The sequence below is a fragment of the Gallinula chloropus genome (assembly GCF_964237585.1).
Source record: "Gallinula chloropus genome assembly, chromosome: 6".
Lineage (NCBI taxonomy): Eukaryota > Metazoa > Chordata > Aves > Gruiformes > Rallidae > Gallinula > Gallinula chloropus.
The window spans coordinates 1,262,907-1,289,823 of record NC_140091.1 but is presented as its reverse complement, the minus strand read 5'-3'; the positions used below and the strand labels follow the sequence as shown (position 1 = coordinate 1,289,823).

At 56.0% G+C, this 26,917-nt stretch overlaps 1 protein-coding gene across 2 annotated transcripts in view; it reads right to left on the bottom strand.

Moving 5' to 3' along the window:
• Positions 1–26,623, bottom strand: part of WLS (Wnt ligand secretion mediator) — a gene marked incomplete at its 5' end in the record, with an annotated part of 32,401 nt that extends 5,778 nt beyond the window's left edge. The window contains 9 exons of one of the 2 annotated variants that reach the window (XM_084266573.1): positions 726–869; positions 1,672–1,735; positions 2,182–2,279; positions 2,424–2,592; positions 2,978–3,114; positions 3,873–4,034; positions 5,358–5,482; positions 12,647–12,919; positions 26,518–26,623. In XM_084266573.1, coding sequence (XP_084122699.1) covers positions 726–869; positions 1,672–1,735; positions 2,182–2,279; positions 2,424–2,592; positions 2,978–3,114; positions 3,873–4,034; positions 5,358–5,482; positions 12,647–12,919; positions 26,518–26,623 — 1,278 coding nt within the window. The remainder of the gene's footprint in view (positions 1–725; positions 870–1,671; positions 1,736–2,181; positions 2,280–2,423; positions 2,593–2,977; positions 3,115–3,872; positions 4,035–5,357; positions 5,483–12,646; positions 12,920–26,517) is intronic. The other variant, XM_084266574.1, reaches the window with a different exon arrangement.
• Between the last annotated feature and the right edge of the window lie 294 nt (positions 26,624–26,917).

Sequence of the window (26,917 nt, the reverse complement as noted above, 5' to 3'; positions counted from 1 at the left end):
GACAGAATGGTGTTTGTGGGCTTGGAGCAAGAGGAACACTGATACAGGCCAGCTCCTCCAGCTTTGATCTATATGGACAAGTCTTGGCATGAACTTTAAGGCTGGTCTAGTTTATGCCAGGATGGAGTTAATTTCTTTCCTAATAGTGGATGGATGCCGTGGTTGGGAGTTGGGATGAGCAGTGCTGGTGACACTGGGATGTTTCCAGCTGTTGCCCAGCAATCAAGGACTGGAAAGTTGTTGATGTTTCCCTGTTAATGAAAAGGGGGGGGCACAGCCAGGACAGGTGACCTGACCTGGCCAGAGGGGGTATCCCATGCCAGTGAGGTGATGCTCAGCATGAGGGGGGCTGTGGGGGAGGGCACAGCTCCAGGACACAGGGGTGTGGGGGGGGTCTTGGTGTCGGGCCGGCTCTGAGCTGTGTGGCCGGAGCTGTGCGGGTCGGTGAGAAACCCCATCGTGTGTCACCAGCCTCCTGTATTTTGCTACCAAGTCCTGTTGTTATTATTCCACCTCTCTCTGCTGTCCCAGGAACTCCCCTTATCCCAACCCACCAGGTTTGGGTTCCTTGGGATTTCATCTCCTTCCCTTTCCCCCTCCCTCAATCCCCCCCCAGAGAACACGTGGCTGCGCAGTGCCCGGCTCTGGCTGGGGTGAAACCACAACAAAGGTCAAAAAAACCCACTTGAAGACCCAAGAACCTGGGCAGGCAGGAGGGACGTTACCTCGTAGTGAAGGCGACGAGCTTTGCTCATGGCTGGGAGGCTGGACTGCTTCCCACTGATGTTTCTGAACACTTGGAAGACCATGAAACACAGGAAGAGGAAGTACAGGCACAAGCAGATCCCTGCCACTATAATAAAGGCCATCTGGGCAGCACATGTTAAAGAGAAAACACTAGGAGCTCAACAGAGCACATCATCCAGGTGAGCTGCTGCTTTAATACCACCCCAAAGACTGGAGCTGAACCCCGAGCCAGCAGCAGTCACACCAGACAGCATCCTGCCCCTGGGTGAGGCAGAGCTGGGTGACCCCCCTGCCCTGGCTCAGAGGGGAGCTCCAGTTCCAGCATCGCCCAGCAGCGAGCAGGGATAATGCACCACAACACCTGCCTGCTCAGAACCTGCCTAGGAGGTTTGGGGAGCCACTGCCAAGCAGCACCATCTCCAGAGAGAACCCTGCAAGGGGGCTGGATGCTGCAGAGGGGGGCTGATTGCATTAGCTTATCTTAGCCCAGGAAGCCCAATTACTGGGGGTGAAAGTGAGCCCTTCCAGCAGGATCCCAGAGAAGAACTCCTGGCAGTGCAAACCAGGGTCCCAGAGCAGATTCCATCGACTGCTGGGGCAGGGGGGAGCAGAGTGGGTGCTGCTGGAGCAGCACCAGCTCCAGGGTTACCACAATGACACTCAGGACCTCCTCTGCTTCCCCCACACCTCAGGCATCTTGAGGAGGAGTTCACTTCTCCACTGACTTCCCCAACCACAGCACCAGTCCCTGGTGGGACCCAGCACTAATCCTGCCAGGGAAGCTGCTTCCAGACAGCACCAGTGGCTCCAGCAGCCCCCATGTCCCCCCTCACAGCCCCACCCTGCCCAAAGGAGAAGGGTCTCCCCCCACCCCATGTAGCTGGCAGGAGGGGAACACCCAGACCAAGCCAGGTGGAAGGATACAGCCAGCTCTGTGCCGACTTCAGTGGTCCAGATGCTGTAGAAGGGGTTCTTCAGCTGCACTCCCCTGCAAAGAGAAAACACAGGGCTGCCACAGGAGCCACCAGCTCTGTGAGCCCCACGTCTGCTCTGCAGCCTGCAAAGAGCCACCACGCCGCTTTCCTGTGTGGCTGGGGGGAGACAAGGTGGGAAAGGTCTTCTGTACATCCCTACGGGGCAAGAGATGCTGCTGGGGGGACAAGAGAAGCTCGGCAGAGCCTCCCCTCCCTTCCTGAGCCAGGGTCCTGTGTCCAGCTGTGGGGGTTAGACCCCCAGTCCCTGCTGGGGGAGGTGGCCAGAGCCTTGGCTCACTGCACGGGGAAGGCTCACACTGGGGAGCAGCAGGCAGGGGCTGGGGAGCAGCAGGCAGGGGCTGGGGAGCAGCAGGCAGGGCAGGGGCTGGGCAGCAGCAGGCAGGGCAGGGGCTGGGCAGCAGCAGGCAGGGCAGGGGCTGGGGAGCAGTGCTGCACCCACCTCTCACACATGTCGAAGATGAAGAGGCAGAAGGAGCCGACAGCGATGGGTCCAACCTGCTTCCAGTACCCCGAGAGGCGGTTCCGCTCGCTCTGGTCCTAATCAGGGGGTCAAGAGGAGGAGGAGGAGGAGGAGAAGGGAGTTAGCCTGAAGCCTTCTCCCATGGTGAGAGACCTTGCAGTGTTGTTTCCAACACTCAGCAAGTACCATGGGGTTGCCAGGCACCTCTGAGCTGTACCCACCATCATGTGCTCTCCACAGAAGATGATCCAGAAGGACAGGAGCATGGCATAGAAAATGCCCTGTCGGATGTCTCCAAAGAGCAACATCCAAGTCCAGTCAAACCCGATGGAAAACCACTCCACAGGGATGTTGATGAAGGTCATGGAGATTCCCAGAGCGAAGATGACCCTGCAGAAGCAGAAACACACCATCTCTCTCCAGTCTGCAAGGGAAGGACTGAGAGCCCCAGGCACCAAGGCTGGGTGTGAAGAGCAACAGAAGCAAGCCTGGCACTGTGGGCAGTGGGGTGTCACCTCCTGCAGTGAACCCTCTGGGATGAGGCCTCACCGAGCTGCCGTGGGCACCTGCAGCTACCCCCTGTCTATGGGTTTAATGGGAAGGGACAGAAAAGCTATGGATGCCTCCTGCTCCCAGCGTGCCTGGCTTGAGGGAGGGGACAGAGAAGAGACCACTCCTGTCTCCCCAAACACCAGCTCTGCCAGGGAGCAGCGACCACTTGGTCAGGGTCCTCTTGCTGGGGGTCACCCTGCCCGGCGCTCGAGCCCCTACTCACTTCTCCAGCAGGACGGGAGCGCGTGTCATCAGCGTGATCCGTCTCCAGTACCACACCATGATGATTAAAATGCTGGGGGTGAGGAAGGTCTTCATGGCAAACCACACTTTGGTGAAGCCCCCGTTCTGATGGATGCCCTAGGGAAAGCCAAGGTGGAGCTCAGCAGCTGCACAGGGCTCGATGCCACCACGCCGCGTGTCTCCTGACAGTGACAGGACGTGTAAGCACGTGTAGGTGCAACTGCTCTTTGAAAGACGTCGTCTGCCCAGCATGGGGCAGGTGCCCCAGCACCTGGGTCACCACCCAAGGATGCTTCAGAAGGCCCAAAAACAAGTGGCAACACACTGTGAGGTGGAGAGCTGGTGAGAGGGGCACCCCGACACGGCGTGGGCAAAGCGGGCAGAAGAGCTCTGGGACCAGTGATGAGCTCACAGGATCACAGATGGTAGGGGCTGGAAGGGACCTCCAGAGCTCATCAGGTCCAAGCCCCTGCCAAAGCAGGCCCAGATACTCATGAAGTCACCATGGGTGGGAAATGCATCACCCAAATGAGTGTGTTTCTCCATCCACACCCCCTCCCACCGCTGTCCCCAGCCACCTGGCTCGCTGCTTCTGCTGAGGGGGACAGCAGCAGGAGGTTTTCCAGCTGGGAACACCCCATGGCCACCAAGCCTGGAGGGAGGGCAGGAGGAGGGACAGCTCTTAGCCACCCCAAACATCTCCCAGGCAACAGCCACCCCAAGCAGAGCCGGTCCCCCCAAACCCCGCTGCTCCGCTCCTCCCCAGCTCCTACCCACAAGAGGCAGAGGCTTCACCAGACAGAGGACTCAGCCAGACTGTGGTGGGAAGAGAGAGACGTGTCAGAGCTGTGAGAAGAGACAAGAGAGGCACTGACCACGAGGCGGATGTCCTTGATCTCGCCGATGCCCACGTTGATGCCCTTCCTCTCGTTGACGGGCAGGCGGATGTTGATGAGGTAGTACTTGTGGGCCACGCTGCCGATCTCCATGAAGGGGAGGAAGTCGCAGTCGTAGTGACGACCTTCAGACTCCAGGGTCTGGCAGAAGGGCACAGAGCACCCACAGGGCAGGTCAGCCTCAGACGGACCAGCACGCCCTCCACGGTGAGGGGCGGCCAAAGCCCTAACGCTGGGACCACTGCTGACGCTGGGAGATGCCTGTTTGCTGCTCCCAAACCTTCTCCCGAGGCCTGGGGAGAATCTGCACAAGTCTGGAGAGCATCAGTGCTGTGGGGACCTTTCTGCTCAGGTTTTTGCTTGCTCTGGGTCACTGAGTCGATGGTGTTTGACCTCAGACAGGTTCAGGTCCCTGGCTCTTCATAGAATCATAGACTGGGCTGGGTTGGAAGGGACCCCAAGGGTCACAGAGCTCCAACCCCCTGCCACAGGCAGGGACACCAACCTCCAGGCCTGGAGCTACACAAGGCTGCCCAGGGCCCCATCCAACCTGGCCTTGAACACCTCCAGAGACAGGGAATATATACACCTCAAGCCATGGGGCAGTAGGGGATCAATCCCTACTTAAGGATCCAAAGCTTCCTCCCCCAACAAACCCAACTGGAGCCAAAACAAAACATGCAACCCCCTCACACGTGCCTTGAATTGGAGTTTCTCAAGCCCTGTCCTACCAGCAACACTCCCCACTGCACCTCACACCTATTCACTGCGTACAGGTGGCTGTATGGAAGGGTGCAGGTGTTACTGGTGATGTGAGTGGGTTGTTGAGAGGGGTTGGGAAGGGGGGGAACAAGACACAGAGCTGAAAAACATGGCATGGGAAAAAGACACCAGGTTAAGAGCAGGAATTCATCTGCAGCACCAAGAGAACCAGCTTTATTGAAACCAGAGGCTCTGTGCTCACTGCTACTGCACTCTCTGCTCCTGAGCTTGGTAGCTCCAGGCATTAGTGAGGTATTTTAGGAAACTCCTGCCCCACCTCTCCAGAGTTTGATTCTCAGGTTCTTTGAGTGCTGCAGAGTCCCTGGGGGCTGCTTCCTCACCACTCCTGAAGAACAAGGCTTGGTCCATCACTGAAGCACGAGATAGAGAGGTCCATCCCAGTTCTCTAGGAGGGTTTGGGGTATGCAGACCTCAAAGCATTGGGGTTCCAGACAACACCTCACACCCCCTTCATTCCTTACACTTTACAGTCTCCTCCTGACTTCATCCCCTTCTCCCACACCACCAAACTGAACCAACTCCATGTGGAGCTCATTGGGTTTATCAGAGATTTCACACCAGGAGTACGCTGACCCCTTTGAAAGCTCAGAGCTTCTAGGAAGCACCGTGATGGACAGGGAGCGGCCACCTCCCACCACACTCCCACACCTCCCCACCTCCAGCACCATCAGAACACCTTACTTTGGGTGAGCCAAAGGTGCATTTCAGCTTCCTGATCTCTACTGCATGTGCTATTTCCTGCCAGTCAGCAAAGGCGTCGTCACGGTACGCTAACGACACGTCCAGGGTGATCTCTGCGTTCTCTTCTGCAAGAGGAAGGAGACATCAGGCTTGTTAGAGGGGTGGGACAGAACATCAGGGGGTGGGAGAGCTGCTTGGCACCAAAAGGAGCTGTAAGGGGCACCCAGCTGTGGAGGGGAATGGGAAGTTCCACATTCCACACAAAATTCCCCTTTCCAAAACGTTTCTCTCCTCCCTGGCAGAGAGGAAAGAACTTCTGCTGGTTGCACAGGTCTGGTACCTTCCTAATGTGTCATGAGTCAACAGCTGGTCACAGCTGTGGGTGAAGAACGTTACTTACTCACTTAGAATAAACAGAAACAAGAATTGATGTAGAACTGGAGCCTGGGGGCCAGCCCACCGTGCAGTGATGCAGAGGCACGCAATAGGTCCTTCTGCTGGAGGACACAGCCACATGGCATCCTCAGATCTCCTTCCCATCAGCACTGGAAGAGCATTTCCTTACAGAAAACCACAACCCCCCATGAAGAACACAACCACCTGTGCTCAGGTGAGCTGTGTGAAGGAGGAACCGTGCAGCCACCGGTGTGTTTTGGTCACTTAGGTATGACAGCAGAAGTCATCCATCAATGGAACCGTAGGTTTCTTCTGGCTGTAGGTTCCCCATAACCACTGAAGCCCAACAGCCTGAATTAAATGGTGCAGAACAATCCCTTAGCAAAGATGTATTCCACCAGAGCGACAAAAAGGGTGCAGAGATCTCTGGGTGGGATGGGAAGGGAGGAAGGAGGGAAAGGCACCTCTGGGAGAAGGCCAAACCCATCACCAAAAGCACAAATTGCTTCTTGCTAGAAGGCTGCCCAGAGATTGTCACCATGCACAGGAAACAGGGCTGGGACAGACTTATTTAGGTGCCACAACCAAGTGAGTACCCAAAATGGAGAGTTACAGTTGAGGTCTGGCCAAGCAGCAACACGTCAACAGGCTGTAAGAACCCCAGGCAAGTCTGCTCCAGCTCCACCAGGTGTAAAACCCTCCTGTTTGCCCAGCACAGAGCCCAGGGAAGGCTCTGGAGGAGCAACATGTTCTGAAATGAGCACCTGCATGCTACAGCCTCACCTCTTGGCATGGATCACCAAACTCTGAGAGCTGCAGCTGTCAGAAAAGGGTTGGAAGGTGCCTACAGAGCCATCTGCCATGGGGAGATGTTGGAAGGTGGCTACAGAGCCATCTGCCTTGGGAAGATGTTGGAAGGTCCCTCAGAGCCATCTGCCATGGGGAGATGTTGGAAGGTGCCTACAGAGCCATCTGCCATGGGGAGATGTTGGAAGGTGGCTACAGAGCCATCTGCCTTGGGAAGATGTTGGAAGGTCCCTCAGAGCCATCTGCCATGGGGAGATGTTGGAAGGTGCCTACAGAGCCATCTGCCATGGGGAGATGTTGGAAGGTGGCTACAGAGCCATCTGCCATGGGGAGATGACTACAGAGCCACACATCACTGGAAGATGTTGGAAGATGGCTACAGAACCATCTGCTACAGGGAGAGCTTGGAAGATGGCTACAGAGCCACCCACCACAGGAGGACACTGGCAGATGGCTACAGAGCCATTTGTTGCCCCAGTGTCTCAGAGCTCTCGCTGCAAACAGCTCAGAGTCACAAGCTCCCTGGCAGGCAGCGTGCTGCAGCATGCTCCTGAGCTCAGGAGGCCAGGGATGCCTCTGCACATCCCAGCTGACACACACATTCCACCACAGCAGTGTCACTGCCCAGGCAGACGCCGTGGGCTCTGCCCTGTAAGGATGCAGCTGACATGCCCGCTGCCGGTAGCTTCTCACCGGGAAGCGTCTGGGTGGACACAGGGCTGGTGGCTCCCAGCTCAGCAGCTTGGCATGGGAATGGGAACGGGCTGCAGAGATGCAGCTTTGAAGCCAAACTCTGAAAACACTATCTGGGCTTCATAATTCTGAGGGGAAGCAGTTTCCTGCCTGCAAGTGGGCAGGAGGCTTTCAAGAGCCACGTGAACAGGCTGCCCAGGGAGGGGGCTGAGTCCCCAGCCCTGGGGGTGTTTAACAGAGGGGAGATGAGGTGCTCAGGGAGCTGGGTCAGCACAGGACAGGGACGGTTGGACTCCATGGGCTTAAAGGGCTTTTCCACCCTGGTGACTCTGGGATTGTGTCTCCTGTGTATCTGCAGCCTTCCACAGTTGTGTGTTTGCTGGGAAGACGTGGCAGCATCCTCAGCCGAAACGATGGGAAGGGGTGTGGATGGTAGCCATGGCTTCCCTTGCTATTTATACAGCGCTTGGAGGTGGCTCCGTTATGCTGATGTGGATGCACTGAGATTCATGCTGTTTCTTGCAGGCGTGACCTGTGCTGGGCAGACTGATCCCAAGCTCCTTCCCACAGCAACCATGAGTTAGGTTTCCATGAGACACGGATTTGCCGGCCCGGATCCGCTATTTAGAAGACCAGCAAAACAGATAAATGGGAACATAAGGTTAAACTTGGCCCGGCTCAAAAGAACTACAGACTTCATTTCAGAAGCCATAAAACCAACTGGAATGTTTGGGATGGAATCCAACAAAATCAGCTTTCATTACTTCAGCTTTGGAATCCAAAGGTTGCTGCTGCCATCAAGTATGCAAACCCAAAGGCAGGAGCTATGCTGGCGTGTGCCACCCCAGACCACGGGCTTGGAGCATCCCTCTGCACCTCTGTCAGGCTCTGTGCCAGGGTACCACCCCCATTTTATGCAAGACTCCTCAGAGTTGCCAGCACAACATGCCTGTGTGGATGCCAGGGCAGGGTCAGCTCAGCTGGGAGGGCAAAGTTCTTCCCTGGCAGAGTTGTGGGGCTGTGGCACAGGCTGCCCAGGGAGGGGGCTGAGTCCCCAGCCCTGGGGGTGTTTAACAGAGGGGAGATGAGGTGCTCAGGGATCTGGGTCAGCACAGGACAGGGATGGTTGGACTCCATGGGCTTAAAGGGCTTTTCCAACCTGGAGATTCTGTGAGGACACACAGGGGTTCCCAGCTCTGAGCTTTCTCCATCCACAGCGCAGCAAGATGCTCTGAAGCAGGTCAGAGCTGTGACCACCCCACAGTGAGGGGCTCCCAGGCCTGTCACACTCCCAGTGCTGCCAAATGCAGTTTCTCCCCATCGCTGTCTCAGTGCCAGCCCCTGGTGTCAGCCCCGACTCACTTGGTAACTCAGCATCAGCAGAGGACACCTTCGCTCTGAAAGCAGTGGGGCTGCTTGGGAAGGGGGCTCTGTGCCAGCTGTCAGGAAAGCAGCACACATAAGCAGACAGAAGTGGTGCTAGAATTCCTGGCACTGCTCCATGCTCCACCAGCTCTCTGAAGTTACAAAACCTCCCCAAAGAAACCAAAGCTGGATGAATTTGGACAGGAATCCGTGGCGCTCGGCCACCCGACTGTACCCAGCTGCTTTTCCAGCTGCAAGGGCAGCAGAAGTCGCTCTCACTCACTGACACTTTAAGTTCACTAGACAGCAAAAGAGAAGGAACAGAGCTGGTGGTTTTAGACTGTGAATGTGCAGAGGCCCCTCATTATTGTTATGCAGCCCAAGCAATAAAGGCACCATCACCCCACGCCCAGCACAGCGCAGCCACCACTTCACATTGTGCTCTGCTCCTCAGGGACGTTACATCCCTGGGTGACAACTCAGCAGCAAACAACTTCAGGTTCAACTTGTCCATCTGGAGAAACTGAGGCAGGAAAACCAAGAGCCCAGCTCAGGGTGGGTCCTGGTGGCTGGGGCAGCGAGCAGCCTCTGTGACCCTGCTCCAGCTGGGGATGGATACCAGGGGATTATTTCTTGGCACGTCCATGGTCCCTCTGCAAGGCAGTTCAGAGACAAGGACGGATGTTCCTTGTTAAGAACGCTGCAGCTTGCCAGACACAAACAGCCCAGCCTCATGGCAGCAGCCCAGCCCATAAAATAAATAAAAGGAGGAGAGGAATCCCCTCCAAGCTGGTGGCACCTCCTCCTGCCCTCCGCCAAGGTGCCCTGCCTGCAAGAGCCCAGCACTCACAAGTGCCACCGAGCAGCACCTAAAGCCAAGCAGGGATGAGTTTTTAAGCAAAGCTGATGTGCAGGGAACAGATGTCTGCCCAACCTGCTGGGAAAAGGGCCTTGCACACTCACCCCCATGCATGGGGGGGGGCACAGCACTGCTCTGCAGGAGCGAGGAGAGGGAGCACGGTCCCATCCTGCCTGGGAGCGGGACCGTCCTTCCAAGAGCAGGTAGCACTGTGGAGAACAGTCTGTGAGGAGCTCAACAGCTTTAATCCCTCCCTGGAAGCATCCAGTGTTCCTCAAATCCAGCCACAGGAGACAGTGTAACACGTGAGCTTTAGAAGCAGCTGTTTGTGCAGGGGAGGTTCCTCAGGGCTGGAAACCAGGATGGCAGCATCAGGGACACCAGTGCTGAGTGCAGGGCTCTGCCTGCTGCTCCGTGCCAGAGAGATCCCTGGGAATGGGATGTCCTGCAGTGCCAGGGGAGCAGGTCCTGCTTGGAGGTGTTGCCATCCTCAGGAGCAGCACTGAGATTCCCCAGTGCAGCTTCTCTGTGGCAGAGGTACAGTTTAAGATTCAGCTCGTGTCCCTGCCTGCTGCCTTCTCCCTCTGCTGGAAAGGGGGGTTTTAATAACCCAACACCCAGAACAAAGGAGGAAGACGGCTTGGGCACAGGAATAGCCTTCTCCTCAGAAAACAGCAAGGTTTCCCAGCCTCCTGCCAGGGATAAGCACAAGAGGAGCAGCTTCCAAACATCTGCATTTCAAAACCATCTCTGAACATCTGCATTACAGAAGCCCAGAGCAAGGTCAAGTCTAACGTGACAAAGGCTGGTTCCTCCTCTGAAGGGTGCAGATCCTGTGGGGCTCTGGGGATGCTCGGCCCTGCAAGGCTGGGGGTGGCTCCCCAGCTCTCCAGGGCACCGTGCCAGCGCTGCCCTTTCCCTCCACCCTGGGAACACTGGTGCCAGCTGGGTGAGCAGGGCTGACACACAGGCCAGACCCCGGCTCTCCAGGGCCCGGAAGCAGCTGCATCAGCCCGTGAGTCACCCTGGTGTCACCCTGATGTCACCCTGACGACTCCAGACGGGCAGCTGTGCTGCCCCCAGGAAACCCCACAGCCCACAGGCTCACAGAGGATGCAGCTCCTGTTCCACGTGTGGGCCTTGGTCATCCTCCTCCCCCATGGTGCTGATGCTTCAGGACGTGGCTGAGCGGCGTCTGTGGCGCAGACTGAGCACATCCCAGGGTGACTTCAGCATCTCTGGACCACCCTGGGGAGTTCTGGGAGCCAGTGGAGACCGGGGTGTCTCCCCAGGCAGCTTCTTCAGGCTGAGAAGAGCTCTTGCAGTGCTGCTTTCCCAGGTGATCCACCACAGCTACAAGACAGTCGTTGACACGGTGACCAGCAGCGGCTTTGACACCCCTGACACCTTCCAGGTGGCATTACCCACAGCAGAGGGACTGCTGGCTTTGAGGACTCGGATTAAAGCTCCAGGGAAAACACTCAAATGGTGGATTTAAAGGAAGAGATGAGGTCACTTCACATCTTCAGCACCGACTCTTTCAGGAAGCCAGTTCCCATCACCTCATCACCACAGCTCTGGACACTGATGCAAAGTCAGCAGCAAGACAGAGACAGGGATGCAGTTACTTTGGCTCAACAGGATTTATTTTGATGGCCTCTGCTACAACCCAACCCAGCAAGAGAGAGATGTTATTCACTAGTTTCTTAGATTTTACACTGAATTTGCATCTGCCTCCAGCTTGGCACTGGGAAAGCAGCATTTCACATACTCTCTTCAGTCGCTGAAGGAAAGCCTTCAGGCTGTGCCAAGACAGCTCACACCACAAGTATTAACATCCCTCATCTCCAAAAGCTTCTTATCAACAGAGAACAGCAGCAGCTACTGCACTGATAAGGGCTGGAAACCAGAGTCTCTCCCAGCTGTGGAAGGGTTCAACCCAAAACCTGGTTGTATTACCCAGGGGATGGCTCAAGACAAACTTTGCTGTGCTTCCATACCAAAGAACTCCTGAGCTTCCCACCCCTGAAGGACTTGGCCACAGATAACCTGAGGAAAAGGCATTCTGCACTTAGAGATGTTACTGGCACCAGTTTGGCCCTTCAGCAACCTGCACTAGGGCTGGGCTCCAGCTCAGCTCAGCAGCTGGACTTTAAAAGTCTGGGAGCAAAGTGTTATTCCTCACAATGCCATCACCCATGGAAGTCTAAGAACCTGAAGCCTTAGAGTTACACAGCTACTCTCTCTGTATCTTACAGAAAAATAGAGAGAAGATATCGTCTCTCTTTTGGAGAGGAGCTGTGTGGAGAAGGACCTGGGGGTGCTGGTGTGTGACAGGGTGGCCATGAGCCAGCAGTGTGCCCTGGGGCTGAGACAATGGGATCCTGGGGGCATCAGGAGGAGTGTGGGCAGCAGGTGACAGGAGGGGATCCTCCCCCTCTGCTCTGCCCTGCTCAGGCCCCACCTGGAGTGTTGTGTCCAGGGCTGGGCTCCCTGGGATCAAACAGCTAGGGATCTCCTGGAGAGAGTCCAGAGGAGGGACAGAGATGCTGAAGGGCCTGGAGCATCTCCCATGGGAGGAAAGGCTGAGGGAGCTGGGGCTGTTCAGCCTGCAGAGAAGAAGCCTGAGAGGGGATCTGATCAGTGTTTATCAATAGCTGAAGGGTGGGACACAGGGGCCATGGGCAGCCTCTGCTCAGTGTCTGTGGGGACAGGACAAGGGGCGATGGGCTCAAGCTGGAGCACAGGGAGTTCCCCCCCAATGTGGGGAAGAACTTCTTCCCAGTGAGGGTGAGGGAGCCCTGGGACAGGCTGCCCAGGGGGTGTGGAGTCTCCTTCTCTGGAGAGATTCCAGCTCCTGTCCTAGGGACCCTGCTTTGGCAGGGGGTTGGACCCCGTGGGCTCTGGAGGCCCCTTCCCACCCCTGTGATTCTATGACTGCAGGATCTACACCAGTGCCAGTGCTGGTGGTGTGCATACTGTAACAGGGGAACCTGCTCCATGTCTGCTTAGCTACTCACCAGAGCAGCTCTCCCATGAAGATACATATCAGAGTGTCTCAGTCCCATCCCCACCTCCAGAACGTGCCCCTGTACCACCTCCCTGGGTAAGAGAGAGGCTTTAAGAGACACAGGTTGGGAAACCCAGCCAGGGCTGGGCAGAGACTTACTCAGGTCATTGTCCATCTTGAAGGCGATGTCCAGCTGCATGATGAAAAGCATGAACTGGAACCAGGGGCTCATCTCCTTGTGGGGCAGGGGGATGTGCACAGCAAACACGATGTCGTTGGCTTCGATCTGCCTGCTCATCGCCTCGTCGAAGTCCTTCAGCTTCTCACAGGGGTTGAGTCCCCAGGGCACCAGCCACTTGGTTTTGTGGTGGTTTTTCCTTACGTCGATGCACTTCACTGATGTGTAAGGAACAGCTGTAGTGGGGCTGGGAGCTGGGAAGAGGAGAGAAGACGTTTGGTTTTAGCACCTTGAGGCACCTCACATAGTGGTTTCCCACCAAAAGAGGCACCTCCCCATTCAACTGTCTGAAGGGGATTTAAAACAAACACATCAAAAGATTCTCCCTCACAGCTCCTTGATCCCACAGTCAAGGAATTAAGTTTATTATGGCTGGGTTTGCAGTTGGATCAAGTTTGGATTAGCCAAAGCAGCCAGAACATGCAGGTTGAGTCTCAAGTCACACCACACTCACCCTGAGAGTTACTGGCAGCTTTACCTGCACATACACTCCTCCTGGTCTGCTCACTGGAGCAAAGCCACATGCAGAACACATGGCTGTGTCAAACCTAGAGGGATGAGCTCAACCCAAGCTCAGTGATCCAATCCACATGCTTCCTGGGGCAGGAAGGGGTCTCCCACCAAACCACACGATTCTTTGAGGATTTTTTAAAAAATCATTAGGGGAATAAGGGGAAAAAAAAGCTCCCAGCACCAATAAACTGGATTTTGCTGTGTTAATTCTGAGCTACTTCCTTCCCCATCTGCCAGCAAGCTGGTGGGAGTGCCCCCAGGGAAGAAGGGGTGCAGCCCACCCTTGTTGCCACCATACCCTGGTGAGCTGCTGCCCTGCATCAGAGCAGGGACATCCTCACCCCAGCCTAGCTCCAAGCAGGAAAGCAAGAAAAACACCCTTAGAAAACAAAGATAAATGCCAACAAGTTCCCATGCTGTGGGGTTATCCCCCACCAGCACCAGTCCCTCCACCCTGCAACACCAAGGGGCTCAAACAAGGGAGGCAGGTTTGCCTTGGAAAGGGAGAGAGCAGCAGCGCTCAGCACCTACCCCAGCACCCACACCTGCCCTCAGCAGGTCTGCCCCAGGACCTGCCTCAGCCCAGCCAAAGCTCCTGCTGTGAGAGATGGCAGGTGAAGCCAGGCAGTCCTGGGATGCTCCAGAGATCCTGCTCACCCCCACTGTGGAACACCTTACACAAGGGTGTTTCTTCCTCTGGCTCTGTGGCAGCTGGGAGTGACTGTCACATTCAAAGGTGTGTCCCTCCCCTACCCACAGGCACTCTGTTTTGGGAGAAAAGCAGCAGAATAGAGATCTTAGCTCTGAAAGGTGGTTTATATATTATATTTGGTACATATTTACTGCTCAGGGTTTACATTGGTGAGGAAACAGTTGGGAATCAGAAGTACTAACAGGAGTAAAAGCAGGGAAGCAAAGCAAGCAGCCTGCCTTCAGCATACACCACCTCAGAACCCCAGAGAAAGAAAAGGCTTTTAAGAACTCCAGTGTTCTCCCAACTTTGCTCCTCCACACAAGGAGCTCTTCCCAACAGCAGCTCTGCCTTGTTCCTCACACCATGTGGGAAATAAATATTTTAATGCTGTTTTACTGCATGACAGAACCAGCAAACCACAGGGACGAGCAGGGCTGGGGATGCTCCACTTCCCCATCTCCCCAGCATGATCCCAGGGGCTTCCACTGGTCAGGAAGCTGAGGGACCAGGAGGTGGGTAACCCCCCTGTTCCTTACAGATCTGCTCCCCTCTGCTCACAGAAAGGGGTATATTTTTCTGCACACCAGCCATTTCTCTGCAATGAAACCAGAAGTGTCCCAGTTTCCCAGCCACTCCCAGGAAGGTGCCATGGGGCAGGCAGCAGTGAGTTCCTGCTGGCTTCACGGGCTCTGGGAAGCAGAGGGAGCAGGTTAACTCTGCTTTGTAACCTCCTAGGGACTTCTACTTCATTTCTGTTTCCTCTGGGACTTGAAGAAATCAGTTCTTTAAGCCAGGCTTCTTGTGAGAAGACACTTAGGTACTACCCAGCCCTTTTACAAGCGAAAACAGGCCTGAAATTGAAGAATTTGGGTGTAAGTTTAAGTTATTGTTGTAAACAGGCTCTAAAGCTGGTGACAAGCACTGTGCCTACACCCTGGGTTAACACAGAGACAGCCCACAGAGTAACAGACCCCACATCCAAGTCCCCAGAGCCAAGTGACCAAGGTGGAACAGGGGTTCACTGGTCAGCCACAGGCTCCTGCAGAAGGCTGCCCACACCTCACAGAACCCCAGATCACAGGGGTTGGGAGGGACTGACTCAATGAAATCTAATAATGCTGAATACATTGATGTAGATGCAGCTCTAGACAGTTAATGTAACTTTAATTTGTGTATTTTAATATGTGGATTTTTATTCTTAAAATAAGAATGTATTTGCTTTAGATTTTAGTAGAATTTGGCTGTGGCTGTGTGGGCTGTTCCATGGAAGTGGCTACAAAACTGAGCCAGAACAGTGCAACAGCCCTGCAGCTACAGAAAGTGAAGATGGGGAGGCATAAATGAGACCAACGACCAATGAAGAGACAGAGTGTGTCTTGTTTTCAGCTGAAGGGGTTCCTAACTGGTTTGTGCAGGAATGTGCTTTGGAAACTATGGAGCAAACCATAAAGAGCTTGTGCTGAGGGAGAGGAAGACATCCAGCCTTCATCCCTGAAGACCCCCGAAGACCCCCTGAGTGTCCCTGAGCACGCTCTGTCTGTCAGGAGTTAATGGGAATGACTTCCTGGAAATAACTTGCATAACCCTGCCTTTTCTTGGGAATGGTAATGAACATGTAGAGTTAATCTCTATAAACAGGAGGAATGTGGCTTTCCTGGGTGCACACACTGGGAGGAGCGATGGATCCCCTGTGTGCCCAGCGCTGCAATACAGGATCCCTGCTTCACAGGCACCAAGGCTGGGGAGTTTTCATTCCAGCTTTGAGGCATCAGGACCTCCAGAGCCCATGGGGTCCAACCCCCTGCCAAGGCAGGGTCCCTAGGACAGGGCACACAGGTCAGTGTCCAGACGGGGCTGGAATCTCTTACCCTCACCTCATCCCCACCCTTGTCCAGGGGCGTGAAAACCAAATCAAATCCAAGCTCCCCAGCTCTGCTCACCACTGTCCACACACACAACACTGCCCCAGCCAGCACATCCCACCAGCAGCTCCGTTGCTTTTCTGGGATGCCAGCCAAGAACTCCCCACAGCATCTCCCCTACTGTGCCACCTCGTTAGGAAGACGACATCCACGCTCCTTCCTGCGGGCAGGGGAGGGATGACTCAACACCTGAGTGGGGAGGAAGTTATTAAAAAGCATCTAAACTTCTGTCTCCCTTCTGTGGGCTGTTTTTTGGTTGACATCATAAAGTTCCTCCCAGCAGAGACGTAGCAGCAGCGCTACGTGGGCTCAGCAGGAAGGGATTTGCTCAAGCCAGGGATACTCCCTGATTCACTAGTGCATCACACAGAGGAAGCACTGCTGCACCTCAAACCCTCAGAGCACCCCAGAAAGCTCACAGCAGCACCCCCCCCCTCCAAAAAAAGAGCAAACCCTTGATGTGCCAGAAGGAAACAGCAAAATAAAATAGAAGGAAGCATTCCAAACACCACCAAGGCAAACCCAGCACTGTGGGGTGCATGAAAGAGTCCAGTGGCCTTTTGTCATACTGTGACACAGAACCCAGCAAGCTCAGCTACAGTGGGAACAGTGCCCAAGCTCTGGGAGCTGATCAACCTGGGCAGATCTTGGTGTGATTTGAAAGCAGCCGTTGCTGGGTACAGAGGATTGTTCCTTCTGTGGAGCAGAGGAACGTCTCTGCTTTGATGCAGCTCATCACAGCCATAAATACATGTTTTCATCGCTGGCTGATGAGGATTTTAAACACTTGGCGTGCTAACTGAAGGAGCCCCTCTGCCAAAGCTGCAGCTTTGAGGAGCAAGAGACAATTGCTATATATATAGAGATATATTCCTCTTGTCAGGAGCCGCACACCAAACAAACGTCGGCGCTTGGCTTCCATGACTTGCTTGGCTCTGGTCCCATTAAATTCAAGCAAGAATCAAACCAAGTGGGGGGAAAAAAAATATATATATATATATATAATTAAATAAAAGCTTAGTGAGGCTGCAGCCAAGTCAGCTAACAGCATTACAAAGTGCTATGCAAAACAAAGCTAGCGCCGGGGGATTTCGGCTGGAGCGCGGTGCCAAGCAGGCTGCTCCCCCCAGCCATCCTGCCCGTGGGCTGGTAGGTGGCTCAGCTTTATCTACACAATGATATATGTCAGCTTTAAATAATTAAACAGCCCTTTGTGCATAACCCAGTGGGTTAGCATCAGCCTGGGCTCCTGCTGGCCGGGGTGAGAGGCGCTGCGGTAACGCAGGTACCGTCACGCTGAAAGCCGTGGGCACCAGCCCGCTGGAGCTGCTGGTGGATCCTTCCAACCCCCCCTACTTACAGAGAAAAAACTTCCCACAGACAAGTTTGGAGCCAGGATGATTCACAGCCAACGCTCCCGGAGCCACAGCCACCATCTCCGCGGAGCCGGCGTGCCTGCGGGAGGTGACCGCCACCACCCCGGCCCTCGCCGGCTCCGATGGGACCCACCTTCATTAAACCTTCCTCAGAACCCAGACAAGTGTGGACACACACCCAGCAGAGTCTGGACCACCCCTCCTGCAGCACCCTGCTGCTCAGGGAGAGGTCAGGGAGCACACACAGCTCCTTGGATTCGTTTTGGATGGTCCCAAGCTGAGCTGGTAGCGGTGTCTCACCGGAGGATGAGGGTGCCACAGAGTAACTCTGGGTGAGAGGGTTTGGAGGAGCTGTGTCACCACACCTTGTATCTACCAGCCAGAGAGATGGAAGAGCTATACCCTGGTTCAGCAAAAGATGCTGTGGGGTTTGGATCCACAGCACTGGCAGCCACCCTCCCTGCCCAGGGAGAGGAGTTCCCTCCGAAGAGCAACCAGAACCAATGTTCTCTCACTTCTTGTAAGCAGCCAGGAATGGAAGCAAACAGCCCAAGCCACTCCTCACCTGGAGGCATCCAATGCCACATCTGTCCCCTTGCCTCAGCCATGGCAGAACCTGCTGGGATCTGCTGAGCATCCTGCCCCCAGTTCCCAGCAATGAGCTCTGAAGGGACTCAGGGTCGCAGACCTGCCCGTCACTGCTGGATGGGCTTTGGTCCTGGGGACTGTCATGCTTCAGAGATCCTCATGAGGAAAAGTTTTAGTTCAGGTCAAGGTGCTCCTACCTCTTGGGCTCACCTCTCCCACAAACAAGCCAGTGATGGAACGTGGGCATGGGTGAGGGCCACCACAAGAGACAACTCAACGGAGAAGCTCCAGCGCCGTTTGGAGCCCATCAGTCTTACCCCAAGAGATGGTGGCAAATAACACCCAGTGGCTGCAAAACTATTTCTCCCCAGTTCAAGGCTTGACAGCTTGAACATCCCTCATACAGCAGGAATACCTTTCCTTTCCACCATACTCTTCATGAAGCAAGCTCTACTGCCACGTGAGCTTTCACCTGCCCCTTTCCAGGGGGAAACAAGAACAACATCCAGCAGTTACAGGGACCCCCTCCTGGGGGGCATCAGGAGGAGTGTGGGCAGCAGGTGTCAGGAGGGGATCCTCCCCCTCTGCTCTGCCCTGCTCAGGCCCCACCTGGAGTGCTGTGCCCAGTGCTGGGCTCCCTGGGATCAACCAGCCAGGGATCTCCTGGAGAGAGTCCAGAGGAGGGACAGAAATGCTGAAGGGCCTGGAGCATCTCCCCTGGGAGGAAAGGCTGAGGGAGCTGGGGCTGTTCAGCCTGCAGAGAAGAAGCCTGAGAGGGGATCTGATCAGTGTTTATCAATAGCTGAAGGGTGGGACACAGGGGGCCATGGGCAGCCTCTGCTCAGTGTCTGTGGGGACAGGACAAGGGGCGATGGGCTCAAGCTGGAGCACAGGGAGTTCCCCCCCAATCTGGGGAAGAACTTCTTCCCAGTGAGGGTGAGGGAGCCCTGGGACTGGCTGCCCAGGGGGTGTGGAGTCTCCTTCTCTGGAGAGATTCCAGCCCTGACCTGTCCTAGGGACCCTGCTTGGGCAGGGGGTTGGACCCCATGGGCTCTGGGAGGCCCCTTCCCACCCCTACAGCTCTGTGATCCCTCCTGGCTCCCCCGGGGAGCACTTCCCTCTCCCACACCTTCTCATGTCCCGCACCTACAGCACTCCCAATTAACCACTGCCCCTTGCTCTCTCACCATAAACAAGCCCTTTGGAAGATCTCAATGGCATTGTGTCCACACTGATTAAAGCCTGAATCCCACTGAGCTCATGCGGTGTTAACTTCTCCCAGGCACCAGGAGCTTTCTGCTTTTCTACTCAATTACCCCCTTCGGCGCAGAGCCATCACTACCCAACGAGCAGGCACAATGCCCTTCTGCTTCATTACACTAACCAACAGCAGGATAGGAATAAACAAGCTAATTTATCATCGGACAGACCGGGCTTTTCCAACCGGAGCACTGAGAGCCTGGACAGCCTGATGCACACTCCCCTACCTGCTGCAGCACGGAGGCTCTCCTTTCCACCTCCATCTCTCCAGACCTCAATGCTACCAGCTTAGCATGTTAAGGAGAGTGCCTGCTAACAATTTAAATCCCTATTTTTCATTACTGGTTACTGAAGCTGTTCCTGAGCACTGTGGCAGCTCTTCCAAGCAGAACTGCTGCCCATTCCCATCACCTAACGCATCTCTGGAAAAGAAAACCCCCCAAAACCTCACCTGCTCCCTCCTAGAAGCCTGGTCCCCATGGGAATAGCATTTTTCTCACTGTTTAGCTTCAGGCTTTGTCAAGCTTTAGAGCCCCAGGGCACCGTTTCTCCTCTCCTTACAGCAGGAGTTGCCAGGCACAGCCCTGCACCCCAACACCCCCATTTCTGTCCTCTCCCATACACAGCTCAACACCACAGGGTTCTGTCCTTGGTGTTCCAGACCAAGTGACCCTGCCCCAACCACCCAGGTTTGGGTGATTTCTGACCCACAACCACGTTCTGCACCCACATCTCCTGCACCAGCTGAGCCAGGACCAGGCAATATGATCACCCTGGGGTGCAGCAGTGGCTCAGGCAGCACTGACTTCCCCACCACAGTTGGAGGGCAATGGAGGTCCTGACCCAGTTCAGAGCACGGCTGGGTAGAAGGTGACATTTGGTGGCACAGATGACAGCCCAGACCCCTGCCAAGCCCAAACCTATCCCCTCTTACAGCTGCCAGGACATGGATGTCCCTAACCATCCAGCACTGACCTGGTGGCAGTGCTTGGCTGGGACCTCTGGAACAGCCTTACCATGGCTTTGAGGAGTGTCTGGGCTTTCTCCACTTCCTACAGCCCAGCAGTACCCAGGGATGTCCATGTGTGTGGATGCTGGGGGGTGGCTGGGATTTCTTGTGCTTGCAGTTCATTCTGCAACACTGCTTTTGCAGCCCTGGGCTGTGCTGGCAGGAGCTGGCTGCACAACCCAGAGGTTTTGGTCACTCAGAGTGTCAGCAGAGCCACCAGCACAGCCATGCTGAGACCCTTTGAACCTGGGAGCACAGCCAGGCTCCTTGCTGTGGGAATGGGAGCTGCAGCACACTACAAGGCTGCTGCCACCCAACCTCAACCAACGAGCTTGTGGGGGGAAACAGCCCCACTCTCCCAGGTCAGGGCCATTCCCTCAGCCTCCACAAGCAAGAAAACCTTACAAGGTGGCAAAGGACAAGGGGATCTGCTGGATGAGCCACCCTCACTCATCATGCACATACACAATGCAGCGAATGCAAGTGAAGCAAGTGCCAGCAGCAGGAGTTCCCTAAGTGCTGAAATGTCAATTCTCAAATATTTTATTGAAAAGAAGAAAAAAAGAAGGTGGCAGAAGTGATTTACTAATTGCCACAGGCAGTCTGGGCTGCTTCCAAGTCCTCCTTTGTCAGCTCTCCACGCAGACCAAACGCATTTCCTGCTGCACCCAGCCAAGATATTAAATCCCAGCAAACTGAGGTCTGTCTAAAATAGCAGCATGACCCGACTTCTTTATCCAGCTGCTCTTCTCCTGAGCCTGGAACTCTACCAGCAGCACAGGACAGATAGCAAGCCACCCTGAAACCACCCAATACTCAGATATTTGAAGAATTTCATCCCCATGTGAATAGGAGGGACCAGATCCTGGTGCTTCCCAGGCAGGCAGCCCTGGAGCAGACAGACACCTCGGCCCTTCAAAGGCTGCTGGGGAGTTACAACTTGACTTCAAAGGCTGTAAATGGTATTTACTAACAAAAAAACACCCTTCCTGTTAAATCCTTACCCCTCACAAAGGCAGAGGCAGCATGACCACCTGCTTGGGAGGTGCCTGGGCTGGTTTAAAGCCAAGCCTGCTTGGTTAAGCATCAACAGGAATGGAGAGGGGCAGCAAGGGGATCCCCTCCACCTGAACTCCTGAGGCATGGAGTTTCCCCCAACACATCCCCACATCTACCTGCGTTTTAGCAGCCGCTGAGGAGAGCAAAGAGCCCGGGGCCAGCCTCACAGGGGATTTCCAGCCTCACCACCAGCTCCTCAGGCCCCCAGCAGAGACATATCTGCCTGGGAACTCTCCCTTTTTGGGCACATTTACCCATTCAGCTACAGTTACAGCTCCTAAAAAAAAAAAGCAGAGCTGAGCTAGACCTGAACTAAACAGACATGACCTTTCATGTCTGCTTTTTCATCAGCTCCCAGGGCTTCTGCCAAGGCTGCAGCACTGCAGGAATGTGGCTATACAGAGGAGTCTATTGGCATTCACAGCCACAGTGCAGCACCAACCTATTCAGCACGGCTTGCCCATCCTCTGGAGAGGCCAGTGATGAAAGAAAGTCAGGCACATCAAAATGGGCTTTGTCCCAGAGCCTGCAGACACTCTGCCTGAGCAGGCAGCACCCACGTACCTTGGAAACCAGAGTCTCTGTGGTCAAAAGCTCAGTTCAGCCCTAGGAAGGTAATGAAACCCAAGGGAAGAGAAATTAAATCCTGGAAACTCTCAGCTCAGGAGCCAAATCAGACATTTAGATAATGAACTGGAACTGTCACTAGCTGCTCAGCCATTTCTACACATGACTCATTATCTCTCTGGGTGAGACACACACGAGTTTTATTTGCTCCAGTCAAAACAGTTCTGGGGTTTCAGCCTCCAGCAGAGGCAAGGGAGCTGTGAACCCCCCCACTCGTCCAGGATGCTCACCCTGTACCTCCACTTTTCCCCCATCAGCTGAGAACAGTCAGGCACCAGGCTCCCAGTCCTTACCCACGTCCCTGCCTGCTCCTGGACGTTGCCTTCACTACAGAGAGGTTCTCCTGCACTCAGTCAGCTCCTCTGGTGACCTGGGACCAGGCCTCCTTGGGAGTCCTACAAGCAACTCACAAAACAAGCTATTGAAAGGACAACTTTTCAGGAGCTACAGAGACAAACCCCAGGGGTTTGAAGCAGGACTTGGCTGCACAAAGCTCTCTGAATTCCTCTCATGCCCTCCATCTCCTCCTCTGCTCTTCGCTGCAGCCTCCCGTGGCACCAGGAAACCAGGGGCAAGATGCACATTGCTTGGCTGGACTGGAGGGATGGAGGGAGCAAGCAGCAGGGAAAGAGGGCTTGTTTCCCAACCCTGGGTCAGCAGAACAGGCCAGACCACCCAGCAAAGCACGAGCTAGCTTAGCAACGCGCCAGGGAGCGTGCTGAGGTGGTGGGTTTGCATGCCCGCCCAGCAGCACCCAGGGGCTCACAGTCACCTGAAGGCTGCAGAGCATCCTGGGCAGCACTGACACCCCAATGCAGCCTCTCCTGCTATCTCCCTGAAAGCCAGATTTGAGCTGTACAGCCACAGACTGGTTCTCTCCTTTGTCACTGTCTCCCTTTCTTAATACTGTGCATGTAAACGAGTTGGAGGACAGGAGGGAGTGACAAGAGGGACACCACCAGCATCCCACAAAGGAAGATGGTTTGTGTAACCAAATGCCCTGGTTTAAAGAAAGCCAAGAGGCACTAAACCCACACTGGAGTGGGGTCAGATCTCCAGACAGGCATTCCTATGCCTGGCCAGCCACGGGGAGGGGAGCAAGCAAGGTGTCCTAGCTCAGTCCCAGCCCAAGAGCAGCAGTTGTGGTGTGACCTCCACTGAAACATCCCAGCACAGATGGATCCAGCAGCTGGTCCAGCTTTGGGAAGGATCATCCTCAGGCTGGGTCCGAGCTAACATGGCTCCAGTGCTGGCTGGCACAGCTCAAAGCCTGGCCAAGCCAGGTGGCAGCCCCAGGAACAACCAGGACAGTGGTACCTGGCTAAACCCACCACATACACCAGCAGGCACAACACACAGGGGTTCCAGGAGAGCTGGCATGGCTGCACAGCAGCTGTAGCCTCATCTCACCACCATTAACACCACCTTGAATGAGAATAGAACACATTCCTGCTCCATCCCACTCCCCAACACACACACATGGTGCTCACAGCACGACAGCAAGGACAAGGTTTCCTTGCAGCCAGTCTCCTGGATGATGTTTTACCAAGTACAGATACATCCTAAAGGAACATGCAACACACAGCCCAGAGGTGTCACCTCTAAAGAAGAGGTGTGCCAGGGAATGGAGCACACAGCAGAAGCTCTGCAGGGCTTGGAAACAGCTCACAAAATTCCACAACAGCTGATAGGAGTCCTGCTTCCAAACAAAAGAGCTGCTGGAAGCACACAAGCCCTTCAAGAACCCAGGCACAGGTGGAAAATGAGGCAGGGAAATGGGACTGGGAGAAAAACCCAATTTGAGGACAGACGGAGCTTTGTCGCCGCTGTCGTATCAGGTACCAAGGTATTTGTGTATCTTGGACTGGCACGAGTAACCTGTTAAAATAGAGCACTTAGTCATTGTTTTGAAATATGACCTAACCCTCTGCTAGAGGAGAGGCTGGGTTAGCCTGAGCCCTGTTCCAGTTGTGGACATATTTTGGTTTGTCTAGACCTGAATAAACTAAAATAACTAGATTCTGCCTGTCTGTTTGGGGCACTGGAGCAAACCGGACCTGAACGCTATTTCAGTGACACCTCAGCTCCCACCCCACCTTGGGTCACACCTCGGGGCAGCACCAGCCCCGTCAGCAGTCCCAGTACTCCCAGCACCAGTCCCAGTACTCCCAGCACTGTTCCGCTCCCCACCTGCTGCAGAGAGACACCAGCCACCGACCCATTTCTCACCAGGTACCACAGAGGAGATGCCACAAGAGGGGCCAGGACCCCCAAGCTGTGACCCACAGGCTCAGCCACAAGCCATTGTCTTGGAGCTTCCTGGGACATGGGGACCCCAAGGGTGAGGCATGCTCCAGAGGAGCTCCTGGGAAGGGTCTCAGTCCCCCAGCTGCCATGCCCTGCACCACGCCAGATGTTGGGGACCACACCAACCTTACACCTCAGAGCTGTTTCACAGGCACCATACACACAGGGGCTCCAGGTCCCAGGGGGCTGGCAGGGAGATGCAGGAGGGAAGAGCCTCTTAATTCCTTGAATGCCTCAGAAGTGTTAAATAAGACAGGAAAAACCAGTTTGGGTGATTGACTGGCACAGCTTTATCTGCTGGAAGACCAGAAGTGGGGATTTCCACCCATTAAAGGGTTTGCCTACAGTACCAGTCCCCTCCCTGACTCCCTGCAGACAGAAAATGTGGTTACTCCAAGTTACCCTGTGCAAGACACGGAGGCTCAGCCCCAAATCACTGCCTCGGTTGGCAGAGGAGCTGCAGCATCAGCCTGTGCCCCCCACAGCGGATGCCAGGCAGTGGGAGCACCCGGTAAGGCAGGGAGCAGCCAAGATGGAAGAGCAAACTAACAGCACCTGAGTTCTTCCATCTCCAGACCCTTACAAACCTCAAGGAAACCCCTTCTGTTTGCTCCCCATGGAGCTGTTTCTCACGCCTGTCCCCAGGTGATGGCAGGAATGGGGCTTTAGGGGCCTTTCCTACAAGCAGCTTGATTTTCTTTAAGCTTAGAAGCAAGAATCTGCCAGAAAACCACTTTTCAGATGAGCCCCGAGCCTGGCTTCTCCACACAACACAGGCCAAGGCAATTTCTCTCGTGAGCCAGTGTTGGGTTCAGTAACCCACACTTGAACCAGCCCTGCAGAAAGGGAGAGGAGATAAAAAAGCCCCATCTCAAGAATATTCGGTGCCGGGTCAGACCCACAGGACCAGAAAATGGGGGTTTAACACAACCAACTCGGCTGTGATTTAGCAAAGTGAGGAATTAATGCAAGAGAAGGAGGGAAAGTTCTCTGAAAATCACACCCATCGGCATCCCTCCGGCTCCCCGGAGCTGGGGAGGTGCCCGGGCAGGACCCCGCTCTCCATGGGGCGGCTGGAGCGAGTCCTGCAGCCTCCCCCAGTCGAGAACCACCGCGGTCCCACCTCTCCTCGCACTGTAAGTGCCGCAAACTGCCCCGACCCGAGGTCAGGCCCCCCCGGAGGGTCCGGGCTCCGGACCCCCGAGCAGCCCGGTGCCCCCCCGGGTCCCGGCGCTCCGCCCGGGGCTGGGAGGGGGAGCTCGGCCGGGCAGCGCGGCCCTTTCCCGGCGCTGGAAGCCGCGCAAGGAGCCGGCGCACAACTCGGCCGCTTTCTAGTAAAGCCCAATACCTCAAAGCACACGAATTCCAGGGGCTGCCCCGAGCCCCCGCTCTCCTCCATCTTCCTCCCTCCCTCCAGCCACGGCTCCTTCCCCGGGCCGGAGCCGCCGCCGCCGCCCCCTCCCCGCTGCCGGGTCCCCGCCGCGGGCACATCCACGCCAGCACTTCCGCGGGGCCCCGGCCGCCGAACCCAGCGCGATCCGGGCGAGCAAGTTTCGGCCCCGCCGGGCGCGGGGAGGCGGCTGGGGGCACCCGGGGAGGCGGCTGGGGGCACCCGGGGAGCTCCAAACCGGGGGCGGGACAGACACACGGCCGTGCCCGACCCCGTGGCTGGGCGCGGGGGGACAATGTGGGGGGGGTGTGGGGGGAGGTTTGAGCCCCCCACCCCACCCCGGTTTCCCGAGGGGGGAGTGAAGCCCAAACGGACCCTGCGCGTTTCGGGGCGGGGGGATGGGGATTGGGGGGAGGAGGGGGGTTCCCCCAGGGCAAACGATCCCAGACAAAAGCGCGATTGCGGCGGCGCAGGGGGGGGCCCAAGCACCCAGACGGGCCCCGCCACCCCCCAGCCCGGGCCCGGCCGCAGCAGCGCCCACCCATTCCCCCCCTTTCTTTCTTCCCAAGGTTTTCTGTTGTTATCGGAGGGGCGGGCGGGGAGGTTTCCTCCGGCGGCCGGTCCCGAGGCCGAGGGCCGGGGAGGGGCAGAGGCACGCAAAGAAGGATTTGTTTAAAATTAAATAGATTTAAAATATACACCCATGTGCTTTTGTAGAGCCAGGCTGGCGAGGCGAGGTCCCCCCGCGCGGCCCGTCGCCATGCTGAAGGTCTCCCCCCTTCCTCCTCCCTCGGGCACAGGCTGCAGCCAGGCCAAGAAAACTTTTCTCTGCCCCTTCTTGTCTCGCAGGCACTAGAGTGAGATGTGCACAAAGAGGCCCGGGGAGCCGGGCTCTCCTAACTACAATGGCCCGGCTAATTAGATCATAGGAGCGAGTCAGCGATACTGTAACAAGTAGCTAAACAACGCGGGGGGAGAAGGAGGAGGAGGAGGAGGAGGAGGAAGAAGGGGGGGGTGGTAGAGAAAGTTTGCACCTCCGGGACTCACCGATCAGACCTCCCACCAGAAAGGCGATGACTTGGAAAACCAGCAAGATGCCCCCGACGATGCAGAGCTTTTTGGTGCTCATGTTCTCGATGATGGCCCCAGCCATCTTCGCTCGGTGTCACCCCCCGCTCCCCGAGCGGGGCGGGGGCGATGGGGAAGGAGGGGGGGAAGGGAAGGGAAAGCTCCGCGGGGCCGGGCAGGCTGCGCACTGATTGCCCCGGAGCCCGCAGCCGCTCCGCCGCCGCCAGCCGTGATTGTGGCGGCCGCCCGGCTGCATGTGGCGGCTTTAAAGGAGCTGGCAGCGGTCACATGACGCCGGCCCCCCGCCCCGCCCCGCCCCGGTGCCTCGGCCCCGCCGCCGGGCCCGGCCGCTCCCCCCGCGCAGAGGGAACCGGGCGGC